This window comes from Trypanosoma cruzi, genomic scaffold (genome assembly GCF_000209065.1).
Source record: "Trypanosoma cruzi strain CL Brener 1047053516255 genomic scaffold, whole genome shotgun sequence".
NCBI lineage: Eukaryota > Euglenozoa > Kinetoplastea > Trypanosomatida > Trypanosomatidae > Trypanosoma > Trypanosoma cruzi.
This window is the reverse complement of record NW_001849381.1, coordinates 14,922-39,701: the sequence shown is the minus strand read 5'-3', so window position 1 is coordinate 39,701 and position 24,780 is coordinate 14,922. Positions and strand designations below refer to the sequence as shown.

General features: G+C 52.9%; 5 protein-coding genes and 4 pseudogenes across 5 annotated transcripts, besides 7 other annotated features; all 9 read left to right on the top strand.

Annotated features, from left to right (window-relative positions):
- On the top strand, positions 1-465 carry Tc00.1047053506131.199 (mucin TcMUCII, putative; the record flags this gene model as incomplete). Its single annotated transcript, XM_810098.1, has 1 exon — positions 1-465. A coding segment is annotated over one exon (465 nt), but the record flags the coding sequence as incomplete, so codon positions are not given.
- Positions 1-24,780: part of a sequence feature (areas not merged during assembly with more than two copies in the genome that could not be assigned to a particular haplotype) that runs on past the window's edge.
- Positions 247-353: a microsatellite.
- Positions 1,015-1,845, top strand: Tc00.1047053506131.190 (mucin-associated surface protein (MASP), putative; the record flags this gene model as incomplete). Its single annotated transcript, XM_810096.1, has 1 exon — positions 1,015-1,845. The coding sequence occupies one exon, from the start codon at positions 1,015-1,017 to the stop codon at positions 1,843-1,845; it is 831 nt and encodes a 276-aa protein (XP_815189.1).
- Positions 1,225-1,256: a microsatellite.
- Positions 2,197-2,364: a sequence feature (A-rich).
- Positions 6,271-8,859, top strand: Tc00.1047053506131.170 (trans-sialidase, putative; the record flags this gene model as incomplete). Its single annotated transcript, XM_810095.1, has 1 exon — positions 6,271-8,859. The coding sequence occupies one exon, from the start codon at positions 6,271-6,273 to the stop codon at positions 8,857-8,859; it is 2,589 nt and encodes an 862-aa protein (XP_815188.1).
- On the top strand, positions 10,687-11,922 carry Tc00.1047053506131.161 (annotated as a pseudogene).
- Tc00.1047053506131.151 lies at positions 12,134-12,469 on the top strand (annotated as a pseudogene).
- Positions 12,751-13,827, top strand: Tc00.1047053506131.140 (mucin-associated surface protein (MASP), putative; the record flags this gene model as incomplete). The annotated part of the gene is made up of 1 exon (XM_810094.1): positions 12,751-13,827. The coding sequence occupies one exon, from the start codon at positions 12,751-12,753 to the stop codon at positions 13,825-13,827; it is 1,077 nt and encodes a 358-aa protein (XP_815187.1).
- On the top strand, positions 14,454-17,213 carry Tc00.1047053506131.120 (annotated as a pseudogene).
- Positions 18,939-19,553, top strand: Tc00.1047053506131.114 (annotated as a pseudogene).
- Positions 19,823-19,903: a sequence feature (A-rich).
- Tc00.1047053506131.110 (mucin-associated surface protein (MASP), putative) lies at positions 20,108-20,839 on the top strand (the record flags this gene model as incomplete). The annotated part of the gene is made up of 1 exon (XM_810093.1): positions 20,108-20,839. One exon carries the CDS (start codon positions 20,108-20,110, stop codon positions 20,837-20,839), a length of 732 nt encoding a protein of 243 aa, XP_815186.1.
- Positions 20,412-20,463: a sequence feature (CT-rich).
- Positions 21,953-24,494: a mobile genetic element.

Genomic DNA, 24,780 nt, shown 5'->3' with positions numbered 1-24,780 from the left:
CGCAGTACGGACTCCGATGCAAAAAAAAATATTAGTGGGGAAAACGGTCGACAAAATGGAAAAGATGGGAGCCCAGAACTGAAGAGCAACGAGTCAGAGGATGAAAGTGCGAGCGGTACGCAACTCATAGAAGCTACGTCCACCGATGTGACGCCCAACAGTGATGGTGCGTCCGATGAGCCGGGGAAAGCAAGCGCTGTAGATCAATCCGGAAAAAAAACAAAATTGGAGGATCCTGTGGAAAAAACGACGACCACGACTACACAGGCACCAACCACGACCACGACGACAACCACTGCGCCAAAGGCACCAAGTACTACTACGTCTACAGAGGCGCCAACCACGACGACCACCCGCGCACCGTCACTTCAGCGCGAAATCGACGGCAGCCTCAGCAGCTCTGCGTGGGTGTGTGCCCCGCTGCTGCTCGCCGTATCCGCGCTGGCGTACACCGCTCCGGGCTGAAGAGGTGTGTGCGGGCTGTGCGTGCCAGCACTCAGCCGCGTGGTTTTTTGCGCGTCTGTTGTGGTCCGATGTACTTTATAAGAGAAAATAATGATTATGTTTTGCTTTACTTGCTTCCGCTGCTCTGCTGCGTGGTCCATGTTGCTGCTCCAAATCCGTCGCGTTGAACGCATCGCAGACACACTCATATGCACGACACGCTCACAACTGTTTTCGTGGACGCATTTTTGTGTGAGTGCATGCACACAGGATCCATTTGGTGGAGCTTTTTTGTGTGCTTCTACTTTTTTTACTTTATTGCTGTTTGCTGTTGTTTTTTGTTTTTAATTGTTTCTTGTGTGTTTTTCTCTGTTTAATTACTGCAGGGATGCGTGTGTTTTTTGTCCTCCCACTGATTCCAACTGCCTCATGGTATGTGCGCTGTGCTGCTGCCGTTTGTCACTTTGTGGTGACTGTGGCGTGGTGTAGCGGTCGTGTCTCTCCTTATTCTTGCTTTGCGTTGACGTGTTGTTATTTTGTGCTGAGGGCTACACGCAACTGACAGGAGTGATGGCGATGATGATGACTGGCCGTGTGCTGCTGGTGTGTGCCCTCTGCGTGCTGTGGTGCGGTGCTGCGGTGGAGGCGGAGGGTGATGGTTCTGGTGGAAGTGCTGAACTTTTGCCGAAATCACAAGAGCCTGAAAAGTCTCCAGAAGACACGCAAGACTTTGGACATGAAGCAGGAGGTCTTAAAGAAGAATTAACTCCCACATCTGCGGATGAAGATGATGAAGACGATGATGATGGTGAAGGGGCGGAAGATGAAGAAGAAAAACAAATAGAAGGGCCGAGTGGTGAAAAAGGAAATGCTGCACCAGACCCAGTTTCCGGGGAAAAGAAATTAATCGGCACCGAGCAGCAAACACGGCAATCAATTGTATCTGCAGAGAACACTCCTCTTTCTGGCAATCGGGAATCAAATGCCATTCTTACGCAAACGAAGATTGAAGGAACGAAGGACTCCGACAAAAATCCACCTGCGGTAGAGAATCCACTCACAACAGTTAACAGGGAGCAAACACTGCATGCGGAAGGAAATCTTCCACCACCTCAAGAAGGTGATGATTCCCGCGAACACGATGGCAAAGACACCACGAATGAAGATAAAAAAAATGTTCAGCCGCCTGAGACTGCAGCCACACCAACAAGCCACCGAGACAAAGGCTCAGAAGGGACTGGGGACGATACAAAAGCAACGACAGTAACCGCCAACACAACTGATACGACGAAGACACAAAACAGCGACAGCAGCACCGCGGTCTCCCACACCACCTCCCCTCTTTTGCTTCTTCTTGTTTTTGCGTGTGCTGCGGCTGCTGCTGCTGTGGTGGCCGCGTGAGAGTGAGGGAGAGAGAGCCGTGCACCGCCCGCACACACACTCGTCCTTCTCTCTCTCTGTGTGTGTGTCCCCTTGCATGGACTCTCGCCCTCACCTCACCCCACGAGGCACACACAATAATGTGCCCATTGTATATATGCATGCACACCCATGCAGGCCCGTTGGTGCTCTCTTTTGCACGACACGCACCGCTGGCGTCCTGCCTGGCTGCATGGGCGGAGCACCGTAACTGTTTCTGTTTTGTTTCCATTGCATTGAGTGGGCGACCTCTCTCTCTCTCCCTGTGTGTGTGTGTTTTGCTTTACGGGAGCAATGAGAGTGTGTGTGCGCTGGTCGTCCCACGCTTCGGCTTTTTGTTTTGTTTTCCTTTTTGTTTTGTTTTTTTTAATTGTTTTATTTGTGTTGTGGTTGAGTCGACCCATTATGTTCTTTTTTCTTTTTTTTGGATTGGTGGTTTGCTTAGAATGTGGACGCATTATTTTTTATTTTATTTTCTTTTTTCTTTTGTTGTGCGTTATTGTCAGTGTTTCTCATCCCTGTCAAGCAATTAATTGCTTTCCTTTACGTACAGCATGCGCCAATTGGTCACGTTAACCCACGGTCTGCAGTGCTGCTGGTGCTTGTGGTTGTGATGATGTGTGTGGTGTGATTGCCGAGAGGGAGTCCGTTGCCACCAGTATTCGTGTGGGCGATTGGGATGTTTCAGACAAAAAGGTATGAGATGTCTAATGCCATCTTCAGTGGCAAGGCACTCTGCTCTATATGGGCATGCGAGCCTGCCAGCTGCTGCACGATGGACCTCCACAGGGAGATCAGTTGTCGTGGTGGAGCCGTACAATAGTGCAGCGGATCTAGATGCGAGTTCGGCGAGAGAGGAAGAGAAGTCCATAATTCAAAATCATACGCTCCCAGAGAGGAGTAAATAGAATCAATAGCCATGAGCTTGACGCAGTCAGAGACGCCTTGGGCAAAGCATGGCTGATTAAATTCCACTTTATTGCAGCTCACAGTGTCCCAGGGGAAAATTCGATGTTGAATAGGAGGAGCACGATTGTGGCTGTGGAATATCCCAATAATATTACATACGCGGCGTAATTCATTAATAACAGCATCTCTCGGAAGCGGATCGATATCGCCGCTTTTCATGCATGGACGGCGGCATGGCCTCCAATCAGATTGCGCCACACACGTCCTTAATACATCGGAAAAGTGTGAGGCGTTCGTGTTGTGTGGTTGCACGGAACCCAATGTTCCTCCGCAGCGGTGCTGGATTGGCGGCCAGGTGGACAGAAGTATCCTTCTTTGCTGCGCGTGGGCCGAGCGATGCTGTGCAGCTGTCGCGGTGCCGCACTTCCAGGCCGTGGAGGTGAACGGGGACCGGACACGGTGCAATCGCCTCGCCGCCGTGGTGCAAAGCATTGTGGACGCATCCAACCAGAAGGGATCGCGTGGTCTGCCGGGACGTCCCAGCCTCTGCACCCAGCCGCAGCCTATGGCGGCGTGGCACGGTCCGCATCGCAGTCCAACTAAAGCATTGTTTTTTTATTTGCATTGTGGTGTGTGACGAAGGTGCGTAGGAGCTTCCCGATGTGGTTGGAGACTTGCGATTTTGAAGAATGCGTTGCAGTTGCGCAGCGTCTTTTTGAGGAGAAGGTGAGTGCCTGCCGCATTAATCAACAAACAACATTTCTGATGACAGCAGGAGGCATTGCGGTTTCTCCTTTTTTTGCAAAGCGAATTTATTGGACGGTGTGTTTGATTGGCAGCTTTTGTGGGAGAAGGTGGGAGGCTGAGGGCATGAGGACTGAATTCATTTAGGTGGCTGCGTTCCGTTGAATTTCGACCAGTTGCGGCACTCTTTGGGGTTTGGCAGCTCGTATCTTTTGTTTACTTCCCACTGCAACACGCGGACAACACTGATCCGAGGGACATTTGTCTGACCGCGTGTGGGCTGCTGCCGTGCGTGGTGCATGGACTATGTGATTGTGTGAGGAGGTGCATTGGGGTGACGAATACTTTTGTTTGGCGTGTCGCGGTGTGTCGGAATGATGTTCGGAAATCATGTGGAGGGTGTTTTTTGTGATTTGTGTGTCCTCTCTGGTGGAGCCGACATGTGTGCGGGATTGTGGCATTGCTGGCTGACAGCTCCACGTCACTTTTCAGCATTTCTGGATGTGCTGAGGAATGACGGCTGGCGACCAGCGTGTTGGTGCTGCTGGTGGGAATAAGAGCATCGGGAATAGGCCATTTTCTCTTTTCCATGCTGGAGCCGATGAACTGGCACGAGGGCACCGGCTGCGGGCTGCCTGCCAGCACGTGTGAGCAGCGGATCCATGCACACACCGACGCTCATCGCAAGAGCGTGTGCGATCACAGTGGCCTTTTTTGGCGTGCTTTCATTGACGTCATTCCGTCGCAGAATGTGTGAAGCAAACGGCTGACTGCACACGAGGAAAATAAGTGCGTGCACTGTGCCGTGTTTCATCGTCGATGGCAGAGCGGCAGGAAGCCCGTGCTGGCAACTGAGATCGTTGCTTCGCGAAGGATGTTGGTGTTGATTTTGGATCGTCGAGGGAGAAATGATTTTGCTGCTGCCCGTGTGTGTGGCCACTCCGGCAGAGGGCGGACGCAAAAGGGAGGGATGCAGGCGCTGCGTGTGTGTGTGTGCAGGTGCCATGCAACAACGTCACAACAAACATGCTGCGACTCGGTGACCCGCACATCGTTGTGGTCCTCACGAACAGCCGAGGCGCGGTCCGCATTGATGCACTCAGTGGACGGAGTGAGGCATCTTTTGCGCGCAGGGAGCAGGATGTGTTGACGCAGCCAAAACGTGCATGGAGTGTCACGATGGCACAGTCGGCTGTGGCTGATGGAATATTTACTTCTCAGAGGCAACAGAGAGAGAGAGAGAGCTGCTCCTGCTGCTGGCGTCGTTGCTGCCTTTTGTGGCCTCCCATGCCGATTATTGTCTGTCCGCTGATCATGGATGGCATGCCTCCACTAGTGACGTCGTCTGCAGGCATTTCACAGCACCAGTGAAACACACATCACGTCGCATGCTTTGGCTGTGGATGTGGTGTTGTGAATTCAGCCAGCATTATTTTGCCCGACTCCTTTTCACTGCATTGCGACGAATAGATGCGTCTCCGCCCGAGTCATTCGCTGCAGCTCCGTGTGTTGTACTGCCAGCACAATACTCTCCTGTTCTGACGTCTGGCTGACAGTCAAGCACCACAGCGTTGGGACATGCAAGGATGTGGACTGCCGCTCACGGTGTTGGGCACCGCTGTTTGGATGCGGCGGCCACACGAGCGGATGTATTGTGGCACAATCAAATGCGTGAAATACGCGGAATCACGGAGGCTGCAACAATATCAGCGGTGTGGCACCACGGAATATGTGAGGGGATGATGCATGATGAATCACAATGGGCGGCATGCGAGGGAAGTGCACCGCGAGAGAGCGTCACCCCGCCCTCAGCCTGCAGGGGAATGTACGCCCACAAAATATATGGACGAGGCACCACCAAACACACACGCCCTTCGATGCAGCAATAAATAGGAGCGAAGTTGCGTTCTGGTGTGTGGGAGTCCACTCACATATTCTCATTTCCACCGCAATAAACGGCGAGGAATCAGGTGCCACAGCAACGAAAGGAAATAAAAACATTTATTGCAGCACTTTACCAGCGAAAGGCAGGAACAACAAAAACCGAATTATTGGCTGCACCAACACAAGAAACATTCACAAGAGGACACAATTAATTGTGTACCTTGCAGAAATCCCCAACACACGACCCAGGCATGAAGGCTTGCCCTCTGCAAAAACAAAGATACGCGGACATCTGCCAACATTCAAAAAGAAACACAAATAAATAGTTTCCTGCACTCTTCCATTCCTTGCGCCGAATATGAACGACGGCCAAAGGCAACTGAAGTGTTGCTTTGTGATGAATATTGGCTAGCCTTCCCGTGGACCAACAATCCACGTGGTGTGCGGGGATCAACTTTTTAATTGTTACTTTGCTTTTGTGTTGCTGTGTGCTGCACCTCCTATTGTGTGTGTGCGTACCCTCCGTGAGGGGTGCCGACACGACGGACCGCTCTCGCCGTATTTGCATGCGGTGGAGCCTTGTGTGCCGCTCCTGTTTGCTTCTCCCTCTTCCATCTGTGTTTTGGTGTTGCGGCAGGGCTGTGTGTGTGCGTGAGTTGTTGTTGTTGGGAGTGACTGCGGTGCGGATGATGGTGCCACTCACTGTGGTTTGGTAGCGGCGCTTATTCTTTCACTCCTTTTTCTCTTCTCTCTCTTTCTCTCACACAAAGAAGGAAAGGAAGTAAGGCTAAACGCTAAACGCTACTGTGAAATTCGAAGGCACTGAAAGGACCAACAGCGTACACACACCGCCCACACACATATATTTATATGCTCTCACGTGTTGCTGCAGTGAAGGCACCCCGCACACACAACCGTCGCCGCGTGACCGGATCCGGCGGAAGGAGGAGGGAAGGAAGCGAGAGTGAGCCGCAGAGACCCAACATGTCGCGGCATCTCTTCTTTTCTGCATTGCTCCTCGTTCTTGTTGTGATGATGTGCTGCAACGCTGGTGGTGCTGCTGAAGCTCCGGAGCAGGCATCTGGTCCAAAGTATAAATGGAAGGACATCAAGGATGAGGGTAGTGGTGTAACTGTGGACTCGTTGGGTGCTCCCGGCCTTCTAAAAGTGGGGAGTCATGTGTTTGTCGTTGCCGAGGCGCAGTGCAAAAAGGATCCAAACAGCGGTTTTACTGGGATTGCATCCCAACTACTCTCGATGGAAACGGGTAACGAACGGAAGGAATTGCTGGAGGATGCCAAGGACACACAAGTCCTGGAGGCAGTCACTTCTGGAAAGGAGAACAAGAGAGTAGATGTGAGCCGACCAACAGCAGTTGTGGATGAAAGTAATATTTACATGCTTGTTGGAAAAAACAGCGGTGAAAATCTCGCTGAATGTAAGGCTACGACCGACACGATCAAATCAGGAATATTGCTGGTGAAGGGTGAGGTCGGTGAAGGCGGAAACAAAATAAATTGGAACGATACTGACGGTCTCCCGTGCGCTCTAGGCGACCAACACAACTCCCTGTCACAGCTGATTGTCGGCGGTGGATCGGGTGTCAAGCTGAAGGACAGTACGCTTGTGTTCCCAGTGGAAGCCACGAAGACGACGAAGGATAACGCAGAGAAGGATGGAAAGACCGTTTCGATGATCATATACACCTCGGATACTAAGAATTGGAATCTGTCGAAGGGGATGTCTGCCGATGACTGCAGTGATCCCTCCGTCGTGGAGTGGGGGAAGGAGGACAAAAAACTCATCATGATGACTGCGTGTGATGATGGCCGCCGCAGGGTGTACGAGTCCGGTGACAAGGGGGAGTCGTGGACGGAGGCCCTCGGGACACTCTCGCGCGTGTGGAGCAACAAAAAGGGTGAAGGAGAGAAGGGCGTTAGAAGCGGGTTCATCACAGCGACGATTGACGGTGTTGATAAGAGAAATGTGATGCTTGTCACTCTGCCGGTGTATTCCAAGGAGGACAGTAAAAAAGAAAAAGGTGAACTCCATCTTTGGCTGACGGACAATACGCACATTGTTGATATTGGGCCGGTATCCGGGAACGATGACGTTGCCGCCAGCTCCCTGTTGTACAAAATTGGGAATAATAATGAGGAGAAGTTGATTGCACTGTACGAGAAGAAGAAGGCCGGTGATGATGAGAAACCATCACTCGGTATGGTCTCTGTGCTTCTGACTGCGCAGCTGCAGCGTGTGAAGGATGTGCTGGCGACGTGGAAGAAAGTAGACGAACGTGTCTCCAAGCTGTGCCTCTCTTTAAATGTTGAGAAGGATACCTCATCTGGCACTGCCATGCCGACAAATGGACTGGTTGGCTTTTTGTCCGGCAACTTCTCTAATGACACATGGAGGGAAGAGTACCTCGGGGTGAACGCCACAGTGAAGAAGAAAGAAGGGGCAACAGCGTATGCGGATGGTGTGAAGTTCCAGGGAGCGTGGGCGGAGTGGCCCGTTGGCGCGCAGGGGGATAATCAGCTGTACCACTTTGCGAACTACAACTTCACTCTTGTGGCGACGGTGTCCATCGACGGTGTGCCGACGAAGGAAGGTAATATTCCGTTGATGGGTGTGAAGATGAATGGCGATGATAAGACTGTACTCCTGGGACTGTCATACAACAAGCAAAAGAACTGGGAAGTGTTGTCCAGTGGCACAGTGAATAGGGGGCAGAGCAGCACTTGGGAGCCAGGGAAAACACACCAAGTGGTGATTGTGCTACATAACGGCACACAGGGCTCTGCGTACGTCGATGGTCAGCGTGTGGGAAATGCGTCATGTGGATTGCAAAACACGAAGGATAAAGGGGTATCACACTTCTTCATTGGAGGGGATGTAAGCAGCGCAGGGAGCCAAGAAGGCGTGTCTGTGACTGTGACGAACGTCCTGCTGTACAACCGCCCGTGGAATGAAGAGGAGGTTGGCGCCCTAAACCCGAATAAAGAACCCATTACGTCTCCGGTGACCGAAAATGTGCCGGAAACCATGTTGCAGTCTCCTGCGAAACCACAGCCGTCGGAACAGGAAACGTTGACGACTAATATTGATGGTGTCGGTGGCGGTGTATCCAGAGCAGCTTCCATTGCTACGACGGTCTCGTCTGATGTTTCCCAAGAGGCGGCAACAGGGAGTGGAGATACGATGCTGGGAAATGGATCACCCCAAACTCCTGAGGTGGGCGCTAGCTCCGGTGAGGACGGGGAGACGGCGGAAGGAACGGATGGGCAGAAGGAGGACATCCATGCACAGTTCGGGGAAGTGAATGCTGCGGCACTCAGCAGCAGTCTCGGAAATTTGTCGCAGGGGAATAACAGCGATTCCGGCACTGTGCGTGGGAGCGGACTGCTGCCACTTCTGCTTCTTCTGCTGTTGGGACTGTGGGGGCTTGCGGCTCTGTGAGGATTGACTGGCTGCCGCGTGGGACACTTGCGGCCTTCCCTGCACCGACACACACGGCAATTAATTTATCTTCTTTAATAACTTTTATTTACTTTTTCCCTGTTTGCTTTGCTGTGCGTTTTTATATCCCTATTTCGTTGCTTTTTTTTGTTGCTTTTGGGGCAATCAATAAGGACGTTTTTTCTTTTCTACTCTTCCCTCTTTGTTTGTTGCTGCACTCTTCCTGAGGGGTGCCGTGTGATTCCCGCCCAACTGCTCCACTCGCACACCCACCGACACGCTCATGACGACGGCCCTGTGCGCCTCGCCTGCTGCACGCATGAGGGGCGGCGACGAACGGCGCGCTGAGGGAGCCGTGACGTGTAGGCGTGCGACGAGGGCCTGTGGGGCGGAGCACACATTTCTTTCCCTCTTGTTTTGTTTTCTTGCGGCCAGGGCGGGCAGACACCCGCAGCGCCACACACACAGCCACACCCTGCCGCCGTGTTTTTCTTTAAGGATTTGTTTTGCTTTGCGTGTTTATTTCATGCGGTGGCGCACCCTTCGGTGTCGGCCTCGTGAGCATTTCTCTCCCCTCCGATGATTTCTTTTCTTTTGCTGCGCTCACTCTCCCGATGGAGTGACGCGACTGCCGTCATGTCTGCGTGCTTCTCTCAGTCCCCACACACACGAGTGACTGTGCTCTGCGGGCCGCACTCACGCGCCGATGAGAGGGCTGAGGGGAGCAGCAACACGCAGATGGCCCCATGAAATATAAACGATGTGCGGACACACGGAGGGTCGGACGGTTGAAGCACACGCAACCATCCTTTTAATTTTCTTTTGCGGGCAAAATACATACAGACAGTTTGGTGTGGCCACACGGCAGCCAGGCGATCTTTTTCTCTTATTTTAAAATTGTGTGGAGAAGTAATGGACGATTTCTTTTCATTTATAATTATTTTGTGTGGTGGGGTTTACATAAGACGAAGGGGACGTTTTTTTGTTTTCAATAAATATTGTGTGAATTGCCGCTGCTTGGGCTGCAGTGCAGTCATGAGTTTGAGCGGTCTTCTTGTTGTTGTTTCCGTCATGCGTCTCCGCTGTGCATTTTTGCGTCCCTCCGCATACTCCGCTCCCTTTTTTCTAATATTTTGCTTTGTGTTGCTGCAGGCACACACAGCCACACACTCACAAGATGCACATTGCAGTGGATTTGAATGCACCTTTTGTAATGCATGCTGGCAGTTGCGATCTTTTGCTTCTGCTGCACTTCCGTGTGTGTGCTGCTGGGTGTCCTGGACGTGTTTCTGGTGATGCGGATGCGGTGGTTGTGCCGGTGGATGTGTCGTGTGCTCCGAGTGACGGCAGCCTGAGATACCGCGTGCATGTGTGTGAGTGGAAGTGGAAGAAGTGTTCCGCTGCCGGTGCTGAGGCTCAGCATGAGAATTACACTTTCAGTGGCTTTGGTGTGCGCATGCATGGCAGGAATGGTGAGCTGGGTGCTGTGTGCCATGTGGCCAATGCGGTGCACACATGTAGCAACTGTGCTGCCAGCTGTACAAGTAAAGAGGAAGGGGCCACCGTTGCCTTCACGATGAATGTGACGGTGCATAAATACGCCGGCCCTTATGAATTGTGGTGGCGTCTATTTCTCCCGATGGAACCATCCATCCGCCTGCACGGAGCAGCGATGCTGACCGTACGGGCATCTGTCAGTTGCCGCCACCCCGTGAAGGGAAGGATGACACAAAATCTGGTGGGACAACTGCGCCGCAATTGAATGCTGAGTCCTCACGTCAGAAAGAGGATTGGCGACAGTCTGCGGCGGCTGACGCACCCAACACCGTTGATCGGAGTCCCGCATCTAACACGGCGACCAACACGTCCGTGACGAAGCCTGAGTTTGCCTTTGTTCGGAACACAAAAGTGACTCCGGCACCACCCGGAAGGAGGCCCACGCCTGTCACCGAGCCGCAGGGGGATCCTGTTGATGATGCAATGAGTGGTTCAATAAACGTTGAGTTACTGCAGGGAGTCGATCTATTTGTGCCGCAGACGACGCTGGTGCAGCCGAAGGATGGGATTTTTCCAGTTACGACGAGGGATTCAATTGCTTCACCCTCTCTCGTCAGTGCTGGTGGTGTAATTGGTGCTTTTGCCGAGGGTCACATGGATGCCGAATATCAAGGTGGTCAATTAAGTAAGCCCTTTTCTTCTGCTTTTGTTGCGGGGTGCATCGACTCTGCGTGGAATTGGTCCACTGCTGTTGGTGAGGTCAATGAAAGGATGCATGGAGGACACACACTGTGGTTGGTGCAGCGGAGGGAGAGGAGAGTTTGGGTGTTGTGCTCCGCCGCGCAACAATCACGAAGGGCAACGGAGTTTTTCCTCCTGCGGGAGGCTCTGATGTGTCCTACGAAGGTGTGTGTTGGAGAGAGGACGGCTTGGAGCCGAAACTGGTTGTGGGCGATGTCACGAATCCCACGGGTGGCAAGCGGAGTGGACGGATCGAATGTGGCGACCCCAAACCACTCTCGAAACTGATCTCTTCTGCTTCTCACGAAGGGTGAGCGGACGGAGTTCATTGCTTCTGGTGGCTCAGGTGTTGTGATGGAGGATGACACGCCTGTGTTTCCTCTGATGGCGAAGAATGAAGCAGAAGACGTTTGCTCCATGATCATTTGCTCGACGGACAGCGGCAGTGCCTGGGCGCTCTCTGAGGACATTTCCCCTGCGGAATGCCTTAACCCCGCGTCACCGAGTGGGAGGGATCACTTCACATGGTTGCTGACTGCGGGAGTGGCCAGAGGGTGTAGGACTCGCGTGACATGGGGACAGCGTGGGCGGAGGCCATCGGGGCACTCTCAGGCGTGTGGGTCAACGCACGATCGGAAGTCTCGCAGAAGGAAAGCCTGCATGTGGATGCCCTCATCACCGCGACCATTGAGGGAAGGAAGGAAGGTCATGCTGTGCACTCAGAGAGGGCATGCCTCGGGGAAGAAAAGGACCACTGCGCACTGCCTTTGGGTCACGGACAGCAACCGCACGTTTTCTGTTGGACCGGTTGCCGTGGACAATGCTTCAAGGTGGAAGACAGAACTGAAGGACTGCGGTATGTAATTTTATTTGCCTTGTCCCTCTTGTTGCTGCCGTTTGTGTGCGGGTGAGTGAATGGAAGGAGTGGAGATGTGCGAGGGAGTAAGGGTTGCCGTTGTTTCCGCACATGTGGTCTTCCACTCAAAGGTGAAACCACTCGTCAGCCTCTTGCAGCACCAGGCTGTGGACTGAGAGGATGGGAGGTCCGCTCCAACCACAAGGACAACGAGATGCAGTGCGTGACGGTGAGGCTGATCCGCGTGTGGTTGCAGCGCATGGAGCACGTGCGCGAGTACGCGTTGTGCGTTGTGCTCATGATTGGGGCAGAGTGGCGGCACGACATTGTGGCGCTGTGTGTATTGTGCGTGGCGGTGGCATGCCGGCGATTGTGAGGGACGTGGCGGACACGGAGCTGTCGGTCTGAGGGAGGAGGTGGCGGACGTTGCGGCGCAGCGGGAGCGCATGACGGCTGCGTGTGCTGGGAGGGCCCGACGATCCCGAGGCCTGCACTGGAGGGGCGCGTGCTGAAGTGAGCGTGGCGAGCATGTGAAGGTCTGAGGAGAGAGAATAACAGTAATAGTGACTGTGGGTGTGAGGAAAGATGCACGGGAGGGGATTAATTCTTTTGTTGTTGTTTTTTGGTTGTTGTTGAACCGCGCCCAACTAATTGTTGTTGTGGTGCGTGACTCTCGTTGCTGGATGGGACGGTGCGTGTTACTGTGTGACTTGTCTCTCCTTTTCGTTTCACTCTGCGTTGGCGTGTTGTTAGTTTGTGCTGAAGGCTACACGCAAGTGACAGGAGTGATGGCGACGATGACTGGCCGTGTGCTGCTGGTGTGTGCCCTCCGCGTGCTGTGGTGCGGTGCCGGTGGTAGGTGTGACGATGAGGTGGTGGAAGCTGCTGCTGGCGGTTTAATTGGGACTGCCGGTAAAGGTACGGTGGAGACTTCTGGAACTTCAACGCCAGGACTGGACGGCTCAGATCTAACAAAAGGTTTGCCCAAGGTTAATCAACCAACGGAAACATCTACAGGAAAATCGTTGGAAGTAAATAAAGTTAATGCTGATCAACAGGATGTTGCTCCTGGAGTGGGGGTTGAAGAAGATGGAAGCCCTTCAGACCATTTAGAAGAACCATTGAAAGATGATCCAGAAAAAGGAGAAACAAAGCCAGAAATACAAAATAAAGGGCAGGAAGGAAGAGAACCGCCACAATTGCAAGTAACTGTACCACAGCAACCGCAGCCACCACTGCAACAGTCACAAACGCAACTGCAGCTGCAGCTACAACCTTCTGCTTCAGAAAAGGGTGAAGGTGTCGGCAAGAACAATAAGGGTGGAGAAGGTCAGCTCTCATTGGGAGTAGAAAATAAGGGAAACGCGGCTCCAGAGGCCCCCAGAAAAGAGGACTTATTAGAGGGTTCAGGTAAAGAATCAGAAAGCAGTGAACAGGTCCAAACGACAGTTCCAAACACAGTACCGCCGGAGCACAAAACCCAAAATGGAATGTTAACTCCGGAACAAAAGACGAATGAAAGCCAAGGCACGGATACATCCACGAACCTACCCGAACTACAAAAGGAAAACAAGGAATACTCTGCCTCTACGAAAGGTACGGCGCAGAGTACATCAACTGGCAGTCAAGAACAAGAAGCTGAGCCATCTACAAGCGAAGAACCTTCCCCTTTTGAGGAGGAACACTCCACAGGGACGAAGAAAACTAAGGATGCTCGAACTACGGATGCTGCAGCGACAGAAAAACGCCAAACTGGCGCTAATGAAAAGGTTGGCGACAGTGACGGCAGCACCGCGGTCTCCCACACCACCTCCCCTCTTTTGCTTCTTCTTGTTGTTGCGTGTGCGGCTGCTGCTGCGGTGGTGGCCGCGTGAGAGTGAGTGAGAGAGCCATGCACCGCCCGCACACACACACGTCCTTCTCTCTCTGTGTGTGTGTCCCCTTGCATGGACTCTCGCCCTCACCTCACCCCACGAGGCACCCACAATAATGTGCCCATTGTACATATGCATGCACACCCATGCAGGCCCGTTGGTGCTCTCTTTTGCACGACACGCACCGCTGCCGTCCTGCCTGGCTGCATGGGCGGAGCACCGTAACTGTTTCTGTTTTGTTTTTATTGCATTGAGTGGGCGACCTCTCTCTCTCTTCCTGTGTGTGTGTTTTGCTTTACGGGAGCAATGAGAGTGTGTGTGCGCTGGTCGTCCCACGCTTCGGCTTTTTTTTTTCCTTTACTTTTTATTGTGGTTGAGTGCACCCATTCCGCGGGCTGCGTGTGTCTGTGTGTGTGTTTGTGTTGTTGTTGGGAGTGACTGCGGTGGGGATGATGGTGCCACTCACTGTGGAGGGGCGGCGGTGTTCACTGTTTCACTCCCTTTTCCTCTTCTCTTTCTTTCTTACACACAAAGAAGGAAAGGAAGGCTAAACGCTAATCGCTACTGTGAAATTCGAAGGCACTGAAAGGAACAACAGCACACACACCGCCCACACACACATATTTATATGCTCTCACGTGTTGCTGCAGTGAAGGCACCCCGCACACACAACCGTCGCCGCGTGACCGGATCCAGCGGGAGGAGGAGGGAAGGAAGAGAGAGTGAGCCGCAGAGGCCCAACATGTCCCGGCACTTGTTTAATTTCGCGATGCTGCTGCTCCTCGTCGTCGTGATGATGTGCTGCGGCAGTGGTGTGGCTGCACAATCTGAGGTGAAGGAGTCAACAGTTTCAAAGTTTGAATGGAAGAACGCCAATGACGATGGTTTAAGTGTGGAGTCGTTGGGTGCTCCCGGCCTTTTGAAAGTGGGGATTGACGTATTTGCCGTTGCCGAGGCAACGTGCGGGAAAGAGGATGCTGAGGATGACACTTTTACTGGCATTGCATCCCAACTACTCACGATGGATAAGGGTAAAGAATCAAAGGAGGAATTTCCTAAGGATGCCAAAAAGGGGACAAAAGTTTTGGAGAAGGACGTTTCCAAAGGCGAGAAGAAGAAAGTGGATGTGAGCCGACCAACAACAGTTGTGAAGGGAAGTGATATTTACATGCTTGTTGGGAAATACAGCGGGAAACCCGCAGCCGGTGTTTCTGTGGAGGGTGGAGCAGACGATTCTGGACTTTTGCTGGTGAAAGGGAAAGTGGGTGATGAAACAAACAAACAAATTGACTGGAAGGAGACTACGGATTTGTCACGGGCAGCTTTCGGCAAAGAACTTCAATCCTTGGAAGGACTGATTGGAAGTGGTGGATCGGGATTTGAGATGAAGGGCGATAAACTTGTGTTCCCAGTGGACGGCACAAAGAGTGTAAAGGAGGGAAAGAAGAAGGCCGTTTCGCTGATCATATTCTCAAAGAACACTACCAGTTGGACGCTGTCGAAGGGGATGTCTGACGATGGCTGCAGTGATCCCTCCGTCGTGGGGAGAGAAGGACAAAAAACTCATGATGATGACTGCGTGTGACGATGGCCGCCGCAGGGTGTACGAGTCCGGTGACAAGGGGGAGTCGTGGACGGAGGCACTCGGGACACTCTCGCGCGTGTGGGGCAAAAAACAGGGCGCAGAAGCGAAGGCCGTTAGAAGCGGGTTCATCACAGCGACTCTTAACGGTGTTGATAAGAGAAATGTGATGCTTGTCACTCTGCCGGTGTATCCCGAGGAGGCTGAGAAAGGAGGCAATCGAAAGGGCAAACTCCATCTTTGGCTGACGGACAATACGCACATTGTTGATATTGGGCCGGTATCCGAGAAGGATGACGATATCACCAGCTCCCTGTTGTACAGAAGTGCTGGAAGTGGAGATAATAATGAGCAGAAGGAGGAGTTGATTGCACTGTACGAGAAGAAGAAGGACGGTGGGGACAAACCATCAAACAGCCTTTGGTCTGTGCTTCTGACTGCGCAGCTGCAGCGTGTGAAGGATGTGCTGGCGACGTGGAAGAAAGCGGACGACCGTGTCTCCAAGCTGTGCCCTTCTGAGAGCGCTGTGGAGAGTACCTCACCTAACACTGCCTGCAGCCCTAATTTTAAGATCACGGATGGGCTGGTTGGCCTTTTGTCCGGCAACTTCTCTGATGGCACATGGAGGGACGAGTACCTCGGGGTGAACGCCACAGTGGAGAGTAATGAAGGGGGTAAGAAGGCAACATTGCATGCCAGCGGAGTGACGTTCCAGGGAGCGTGGGCGGAGTGGCCTGTTGGCGAGCAAGGGGTGAATCAGCTGTATCACTTTGCGAACTACAACTTCACTCTTGTGGCGACGGTGTCCATCCACGGTGTGCCAGAGGGAGATACCCTCATTCCTTTGATTGGTGTGAAGCTGAATGACAGTGAGAAGACTGTATTCCTGGGACTGTCGTACAACAAAGAAGGGAAGCGGGCAGTGCTGTGCAGTGGCGGAAAGACGACGGAGCATAGCAGCTCTTGGGAGAAGGATACAACACACCACGTCGTAATTGTGCTACAGAACGGCACCCAAGGCTCCGCGTACGTCGATGATACACTTGTTGGGAATGCGCAACGTAGCTCGGATATGGATTCAAAAGCGGTCTCCCACTTCTACATTGGGGGGAATGGAGGCGACAAAGGCGACTCAGGGGTCCAAGACGTGTCTGTGACTGTGACGAACGTATTGCTGTACAACCGCCCGTTAAGTTCCGAGGAGATTGCTGGGCTCGTCAAAAATAAAATTACGAATCCGAAGCGGGAAGGTCCGAAGACATCGAAGACACCTCCTCGTTCACCAGCGTTAAGTGGATCAGATGTGCAGGAAACCGTGACCCAGTCCAATTCTGCCGGGCAACTGCCGTCGGAGCAGGGACAACCGAAGGGGAGTATTGCTGCCGGAGCTGGCGGCGCATCCACACCAGCGACGTCTACCGCCGCAGCTTCTTCAGGACAGGAGCCCGTAAAGCAACCGACATCTGGAACCTCTTCCAGTGGAAACAAAAATGCGGATGGCACTCCCTCGTCTGGTGGTGACAAAGCTGTGGCAGCATGGAGTGGAGAAACGGTTCAGGGAGATGGATTAATCCAAACTCCTGAGGTGAGCGTGAGCTCTGGTGCGAATGGGGAGAGGGCGGAAGGAACGGATGTGCAGGAGGAGGGAATCCATGCACAGGACAGGGAAGTAAATGCCACGGCACTCAGCAGCAGTCTCGGAAATGTGTCGCAGGGGAATAACACCGATGCCGGCACTGTGCGTGGGAGCGGACTGTTGCCGCTGCTTCTTCTGTTGGGACTGTGGGGGCTTGCGGCTCTGTGAGGAGTGACTGGCTGCCGCGTGGGACACTTGCGGCCTTCCCTGCACCGACACACACGGCAATTAATTTATCTTCTTTAATAACTTTTATTTACTTTTTCCCTGTTTGCTTTGCTGTGCGTTTTTATATCCCCTTTTCTTCTTCTTTTTTGCTTTTTGGGGCAATCACTATGGACGTTCTTCTTTTCTGCTCTTCCCTCTTTAATTGTTTCTTCTGCACTCTTCCTGAGGGGTGCCGTGTGATTCCCGCCCAACTGCTCCACTCGCACACCCACCGACACGCTCACGACGACGGCCCTGTGCGCCTCGCCTGCTGCACGCATGAGGAGGGGCCGCGACGAACGGCGCGCTGAGGGAGCCGTGACGTGTGGGCGTGCGACGAGGGCCTGTGGGGCGGCGCACACATTTCTTCCCTCTTGTTTTGTTTTCTTTGCGGCCAGGGCGGGCAGACACCCGCAGCGCCACACACACAGCCACACCCTGCCGCCGTGTTTTTCTTTAAGGATTTGTTTTTCTTTGCGTGTTTATTTCATGCGGTGGCGCACCCTTCGGTGTCGGCCTCGTGAGCATTTCTCTCCCCTCCGATGATTTCTTTTCTTTTGCTGCGCTCACTCTCCCGATGGAGTGACGCGACTGCCGTCGTGTCTGCGTGCTTCTCTCAGTCCCCACACACACGAGTGACTGTGCTCTGCGGGCCGCACTCGCACGCCGATGAGAGGGCTGAGGGGAGCAGCAACACGCGGATGACCCCATGAAATATAAACGATGTGCGGACACGTGGAGGGTCGGACGGTCGAAGCACACGCAACCATCTTTTTAATTTTCTTTTGCGGGCAAAATACATACAGACAGTTTGGTGTGGCCACACGGCAGCCAGGCGATCTTTTTCTTATTTTAAATTTGTGTGGAGCAGTAATGGACGATTTCTTTTTCATTTATAATTATTTTGTGTGATGGGGTTTACATAAGACGAAGGGGGACGTTTTTTTGTTTTCAATAAATATTGTGTGAATTGCCGCTGCTTGGGCTGCAGTGCAGTCATGAGTTTGAGCGGTCTTCTTGTTGTTGTTTCCGTTATGCGTCCCCGCTGTACATTTTTGTGCGTCCCTCCACATGCTCTGGTCGCTGTTTTTTTTGTTTTTTTTCTTGTTTCTGCAGGCACACACAACCACACACACAAGATGCACATTGCAGTGGATTTGGATGCACCTTTTGCAATGCATGCTGGCGGTTGCGTGTGGCGGCTGTTGTCTTCTTCCGTGGCCATGAGGAGGAGGGAAGAGGGAGCGCGCCCCGACTCTATTTTCCTGCGGGTGTGATGCACCGCGTGTGACTGCGTTGAGTTGGGCTCCGTGTCCCATTGATGGCGGGATGGCAGGAAATTTTTGTGCCGCGTGATGGATGGATGAGGGTTCGCCTGCTCCGTGTGCGTTGTGTGGTGGCCGCGGGGTTTTGTCCATTTCCCTGGGGCTGCGGGAATGAGCTGGGGGTGATGGTGGTGGATGTCTTCTCCTCCTGCATGGTGGGTGGCTGCTGGCGTTGTGTGCCTTTCTTGCGTGGATGCCGTCTCGTGGTGTGTGAACTGTGCGGCTGGGCCTGCTGCCCTCTCCTCATGTTGTCTGCGCTCTCTCGCTGTATCCGCTGTGCTCCGTCCATCTCCTCTTGTTGCATTCTTTTCCTTCCGTCTCACCGATCGGCTGACTGACACCAGCGACTCCACTACGGGCGATGATGACTGCGATGGTGACGGTGCGGCGCCGTGTTGGTCCTTGTGCTCTTGTGCTGCTGCTGCTCGTCCGTGTGTGTGACGGCGACAGGAGACGATAATAATGATAACAGCCGTCCTCCCAGCCCCGAGCTAGGGAAACCGGATCCTACAAAAATATGCCTGGTGCATTACGGCTATATGGTGGGGAGACCGGTGTGCCACAGACAGAGAGTGGGAGAGACAGCGAGGAGGGTTTGAGAAGTCCAGGACCTTCGTTGCCAAAGGAAGCAGGCACAGCCATCACTGGACAGACACGAGCTCCGCCAGAGTCACTGAGTTCGGCTAGCGATAATCCAGAGCCACCAGGTTTGGCAACTCAGTCTCCACACACACACAAGGTGCGACCGGTATGTCAGATGCACAAAATAAAGGAGCAGTAAAATACACAAGGCGATGAGAATCATAAGGCACAGTTATCAAATCAGAAGATCAAAATGCCAAACAAAACAATCACGACAACGACCCGCACCGCCACGTCTTCGCGAAATCGACGGCAGCCTCAGCAGCTCTGCGTGGGTATGTGCCCCGCTGCAGAGGTCGTCGTATCCGCGATGGTGTACATCACTCTGGGCTGAAGAGGTGTGTGCGGGCTGTGCGTGCCAGCACTCAATCACGGGGATTTGTGCGCGTCTACTGTGGTTCGAAGTATAAATTAAGATTAGTTATGATGATTCTGTTTTGCTTTGTTTTCTTCCGCTGCCATGCTGTGTGCTTCTCTTTACTTCCCACATCCGTCACATTGAACGCATCACAGACAAAATTGTATGCACGCCACGCATACAACTGTTTGCGTGGACCCACTGTTGGGGATGGATGCATGCACACTGGAGCCATTTAAGTGGAGGTTTCTGTTTTTGTGTTTCTGTTTTTACATTTTTTTAGTTTGTTGCTGCTTGTTTGCTTTTGTTTTGATTTTCCTTGTTGTGCTTTTTAATCTTGTGGTTTTCAGTGCGGCGTGCAATTTCCGCAATCGTGCTGATCCAAACTATCTCGTCCTGTGTGCTCTGCTGCTGTGTGCTCTGTGATGTAACCGTCGTGTTACTTTGTGATTTGTCTCTGCCTTTTGCTTTCACTTTGCGTTGACGTGCTGTTAGTTTGTGCTGAAGGCTGCACGCAAGTGACAGGAGTGATGGCGATGACGACTGGCCGTGTGCTTCTGGTGTGTGCTCTCTGCGTGCTGTGGTGCGGTGCCTGCGGTGGTGGACGAGCTGAAGCAACTCCAGCTCCTTCGGATACTACGCCCGACGAGGAATCTCAAAAAGGAAAGGCCGTCGTTGTCACTGAAGGTGTCCAAAACGGTGAAAAGAAAGCGCCACAAGCAGCAGCACCAATGACGTCAGGATTACAGGGAGCGCCAGCAGAAGCGGCACAGGCACCACAACCCGGAGGAGTATCATTTGAAAAGGCAGAGGCAGCGAAGGACAACAACAACCAAAAAGGAGAAAAAACGGAGGAAAAAGAAGACGAAGAGGAAGAAGAAGAGGATGATACGGAAGAAGATGGGGAGACAATGAAAGAAGCCGATACCGGCACCACAGAGGTGATCTCAGCAGGCGGTCAAGAGCAGAGAAGTTTATCTTCTGGTGTAGAGGAAGCAGAGAATAAAACAAATCCCAACAGCACAACAACAACCGGAGACGGTGATTCAGCAGCTGATGGTGCAGGGACAGCAGAGGGAAAACAAAATGAAAATAAAGATGCCAATCCGAAAGAAACACCAGTGACGGCCACAGCCACGAAACCCACAACGGCGACGACTGGCGACAATGACGGCAGCACCGCGGTCTCCCACACCACCTCCCCTCTTTTGCTTCTTCTTCTTGTTGCGTGTGCGGCTGCGGCTGCGGTGGTGGCCGCGTGAGAGTGAGTGTGAGAGAGCCATGCACCGCCCGCACACACACTCGTCTTCCTCTCTGTGTGTGTGTCCCCTTGCATGGACTCTCGCCCTCACCTCACCCCACGAGACACACACAATAATGTGCCCATTGTATATATGCATGCACACCCATGCAGGCCCGTTGGTGCTCTCTTTTGCACGACACGCACCGCTGCCGTCCTGCCTGGCTGCATGGGCGGAGCACCGTAACTGTTTCTGTTTTGTTTTTATTGCATTGAGTGGGCGACCTCTCTCTCTCTCCCTCTGTGTGTGTGTTTTGCTTTACGGGAGCAATGAGAGTGTGTGTGCGCTGGTCGTCCCACGCTTCGGCTTTTTGTTTTTCCTTTACTTTTTATTGTTGAGTCCACTCATTATGTTTTTGTTTTTTGGATTGGTGGTTTGCTTAGAATGTGGACGCATGATTTTTTATTTTGTTTTCTTTTTTTCTTTTGTTTTGCGATATTGTCAGTGTTTCTTATCCCTGTCAAGCCATTAATTGCTTTCTTTTACGTACAGCATGCGCCAATTGGTCACGTTAACCCACGGTCTGCAGTGCTGCTGGTGCTTGTGGTTGTGATGATGTGTGCGGTGTGATTGCCGAGAGGGAGTCCGTTGCCACCAGGATTCGTGTGGGCGATTGGGATGTTTCCAGACAAAAAGGTATGAGATGTCTAATGCCATTTTCAGTGGCAAGGCACTCTGCTCTATGAGCGTGCGAGCCTGCCAGCTGCTGCACGATGGACCTCCACAGGGAGATCATTTGTCGTGGTGGAGCCGTACAATGGTGCAGCGGATCCAGATGCAAGCTCAGCGAGAGAGGAAGAAACGTCTGTCCATAATTCAAAATCATACGCTCCCAGATAGGAGTAAATAGAATCAAGAGCCGTGCGCTTGACGTCGTCAGAGGCGTCTTGGGCAAAGCGTGGCTGATAAATTCCACTTTATTGCAGCGCACAGTGTCCCAGGAAAATTCGATGTTGAATAGGAGGAGCACGATTGTGGCTGTGGGGTGTCCCAATAATATTACATACGCGGCGTAATCCATTAATAACAGCATCCTCGGAAGCAGGATTGATTTCGCCGCTTTTCATGCATGGACGGCGGCATATGTTCCCAGTAGATAAGGGAACGCAAATCCTCGTAATCATGGAGGCGTATATAGCGTTCGTATTGTGTGAGTGCAAGAAGCCAGAGTATCTTTTGGAGCGGGAAAAGATTGGATTCCAAGCAGACGGATGTATCTTCCTTTGGTGCGCTAAAGAAAAGAGATGCTTTACAGCTGTCGCGGTGCCGCACTTCCAGGCTGTGGAGGTGAATGGGTGCCGGACACGGTGCGATTGCCTCGTCGCCGTCGTGCAACGCACTGTGGACGCACCCAACCAGAAGGGATCGCGTGGTGTGCTGGGATGCCCCAGCCTCTGCACCCAGCCGCAGCCTATGGCGGCGTGGCATGGTCTGCTTTGCAGCGGTGGAGGCGTGCGTGCCAAAATTAAGAAGGCGATTAATCGTTGTGTCCAGCAAGCGCACTGGGCGGGAATGAATACGCTGGTTCCCGCTAACAAGATGGAGATCGACCATGTCCTCGCCAGACAGTGTGTGTGTGAAGAGATGTAGAATAGAGCAGCTTCGCTCTTAGCGACGTTGATTTTTAGGCTGTGCTCGGCAGCCCATGCCGTTGTAAGTGACAGGGCAGGTTGCATTGCCGCAGCACAGGCATGGATGTCCGCACCTGAGGCAACAAGCGTGAGGGCATCAGCGTAAATGAATGCGGCGGCAGAATAGATGCTGTCCATGCGGTGCAGCACATCATCCACACAGTGGAGGAAGAGTTTGGGTGGCAGGACGCTGCCTTGCGGTGCCACGGCTGAGGCGAGTTGTTTCCGGGAGTGCTGTTCGCGAGTGCACACCCTAACATAGCGGCCCCGCAGGTAGTTGTGCAGCCAGCATTTGGTTCGAGGCCAAGGCGCGGAAGTCTGTCAAGCATGCCGAATAATTTCTCATGGTCAGTGGTGTCGAACACAGTCGAAATGTCAATCAAGACTACGAACGAGCGATGGCGACGAGGGTGCCGTGCGGGGGCGTCGCCTCCAGGGCGCTCATACTCCACAGTGCTGAGCTCATTCAATCCACGGGTAATTTTATCGATGACAAGTGTCGCCACTTCCGATGTAGAACGCGGAGGTGTGAACCCGAATTGACGTGGGTGGTGCGGCAATAACGCTGACAGACGGCGGTGAATCATTCCTTCGGTTAACTTTGGTAAAACAGAGAGTGATTTGATAGGTCTGTGACTCTCTGGGCGGCATGGATCCTTCTCAGGTTTGGGATAGGAATGGTGTCCACCGTATTCCAGGAGCCAGGCAGTCTGCCATTTGCAAAGGAGTTGTGGATCATCGTTCTAAGAGCGCCGCGCGCAACGGGCCCGAGACGGTGCAGGAACTCATTCAACATTTTGTCGGGGCCAGGGGCTGAGCCGAGCGAAGAGTCGCGGATGGCCACGCCAAGTTCATACAGCGTGAGAGGCCGATCCATTTCCCAGCCACCAGGAACCAAAGGAGTGCGGCGAGCAGCAGCAGCAGCAGTATAAGGTGATGTGGCACGTGAAACCGCACAAAATGGCGGACTAGCAGATTTGCCTGTTGCCGAGGCAGAGCGCAAACGCGGTCCGAAGATCAGTTCGGAGCAAAACCGATTCCAGTGGATGAGGGTGCGGCGCCGCCATGCCGCGAAGATCTCGCCAGCTCGGGCTGGGTGAGGCTCCAAGTTTTTCCACACGGGATTCAAAAAGTTTAATGAAACTACGGCGTAAGGCTTGATTCCGTTCCTCCCTTTTTTCGGGTACATTCGGTAAAATGTAGCACGTTTCCAGGAAAGGCAATGTGTATGCTTCGTGTGCTGCTTCTGCGGCGGCCTCGGCTTGCACCATTTCGTGTGTCCATATCTTTTTGGAGCTGTCACGGCTGCCGCGCGAGATGTGGCGCTCAGCCGCTCGTAAGATGCCTCTGCGAATGTCCAACCATGTGGACGCGGTGGCAAGGAGTGTTTTGCACAACGAAATGAAAGCAGGCCATTCCGCTTTACGCAGGGCAAAAGTGGCTTTCTTCCGTCAAGGCAGCGTGTTGGCTAGTCGCGGAATGCCATCATCCATCCCTACCAAGTAAGATATTAAGGAGTGGTCCTAATCCATGTAAGGGGGTGGATGCCCGGTGGGAGATGCGTAGTACGCGATACGCAGTCACGCCAGGGGACGGGACATCACGATGTGTGATCCGTGTTTTCTGCGCCGTGTCATTTGCCAGCCCAAAGTTCAAATCAATTAAAATAGCAACGAAGTTTTCTCCTCCAGTCCTTGATGGTATATATGACTGTCCCAGAGTCCATGATGTAAATTCAGGTCACACGCGATAATGGCAGCGGGGCCCAAGCGACGGAAGATATTAATAAATGTAGAATCTTGAGCAGTTTCCGTGGGAGGGTTGTAGAGATTCACCACGCAAATGCTGCGACAGCCCGGATAAAATACACAGACAGCAATGGTCTCCAGGAGGTCAGTGCCAGGGAGCGACAGGCGCTCGCACGGCAGAGAGTGGTGCTCCAGAATGGCAACGCCACCACCGCGCCCAGTGCATGACTGAAGGTAGTCATTATGGCCAGAAACTTTCGTCGCCACGTCACTACAGTCATTTATTTCCTGGAAAAAGAACGATGTCAGGTTGATGCAGCTCCAATCGTACAGCAGATGCAATCTTTTTTGCGGACGAGAGGCCTGCAATGTTAAGCCGCCAAACAGTGATGCAGCCATCCTCCTCGGTGCCAGGGTTCTTGTGGACGTCACCGCCACGGGGATATCAACGGAGTGACCGCAGCGAAACGGCCGTGCAGTTTTGTCCGACAGTCCGCAGGCGGATCGCTTCACCTCCCCGCAC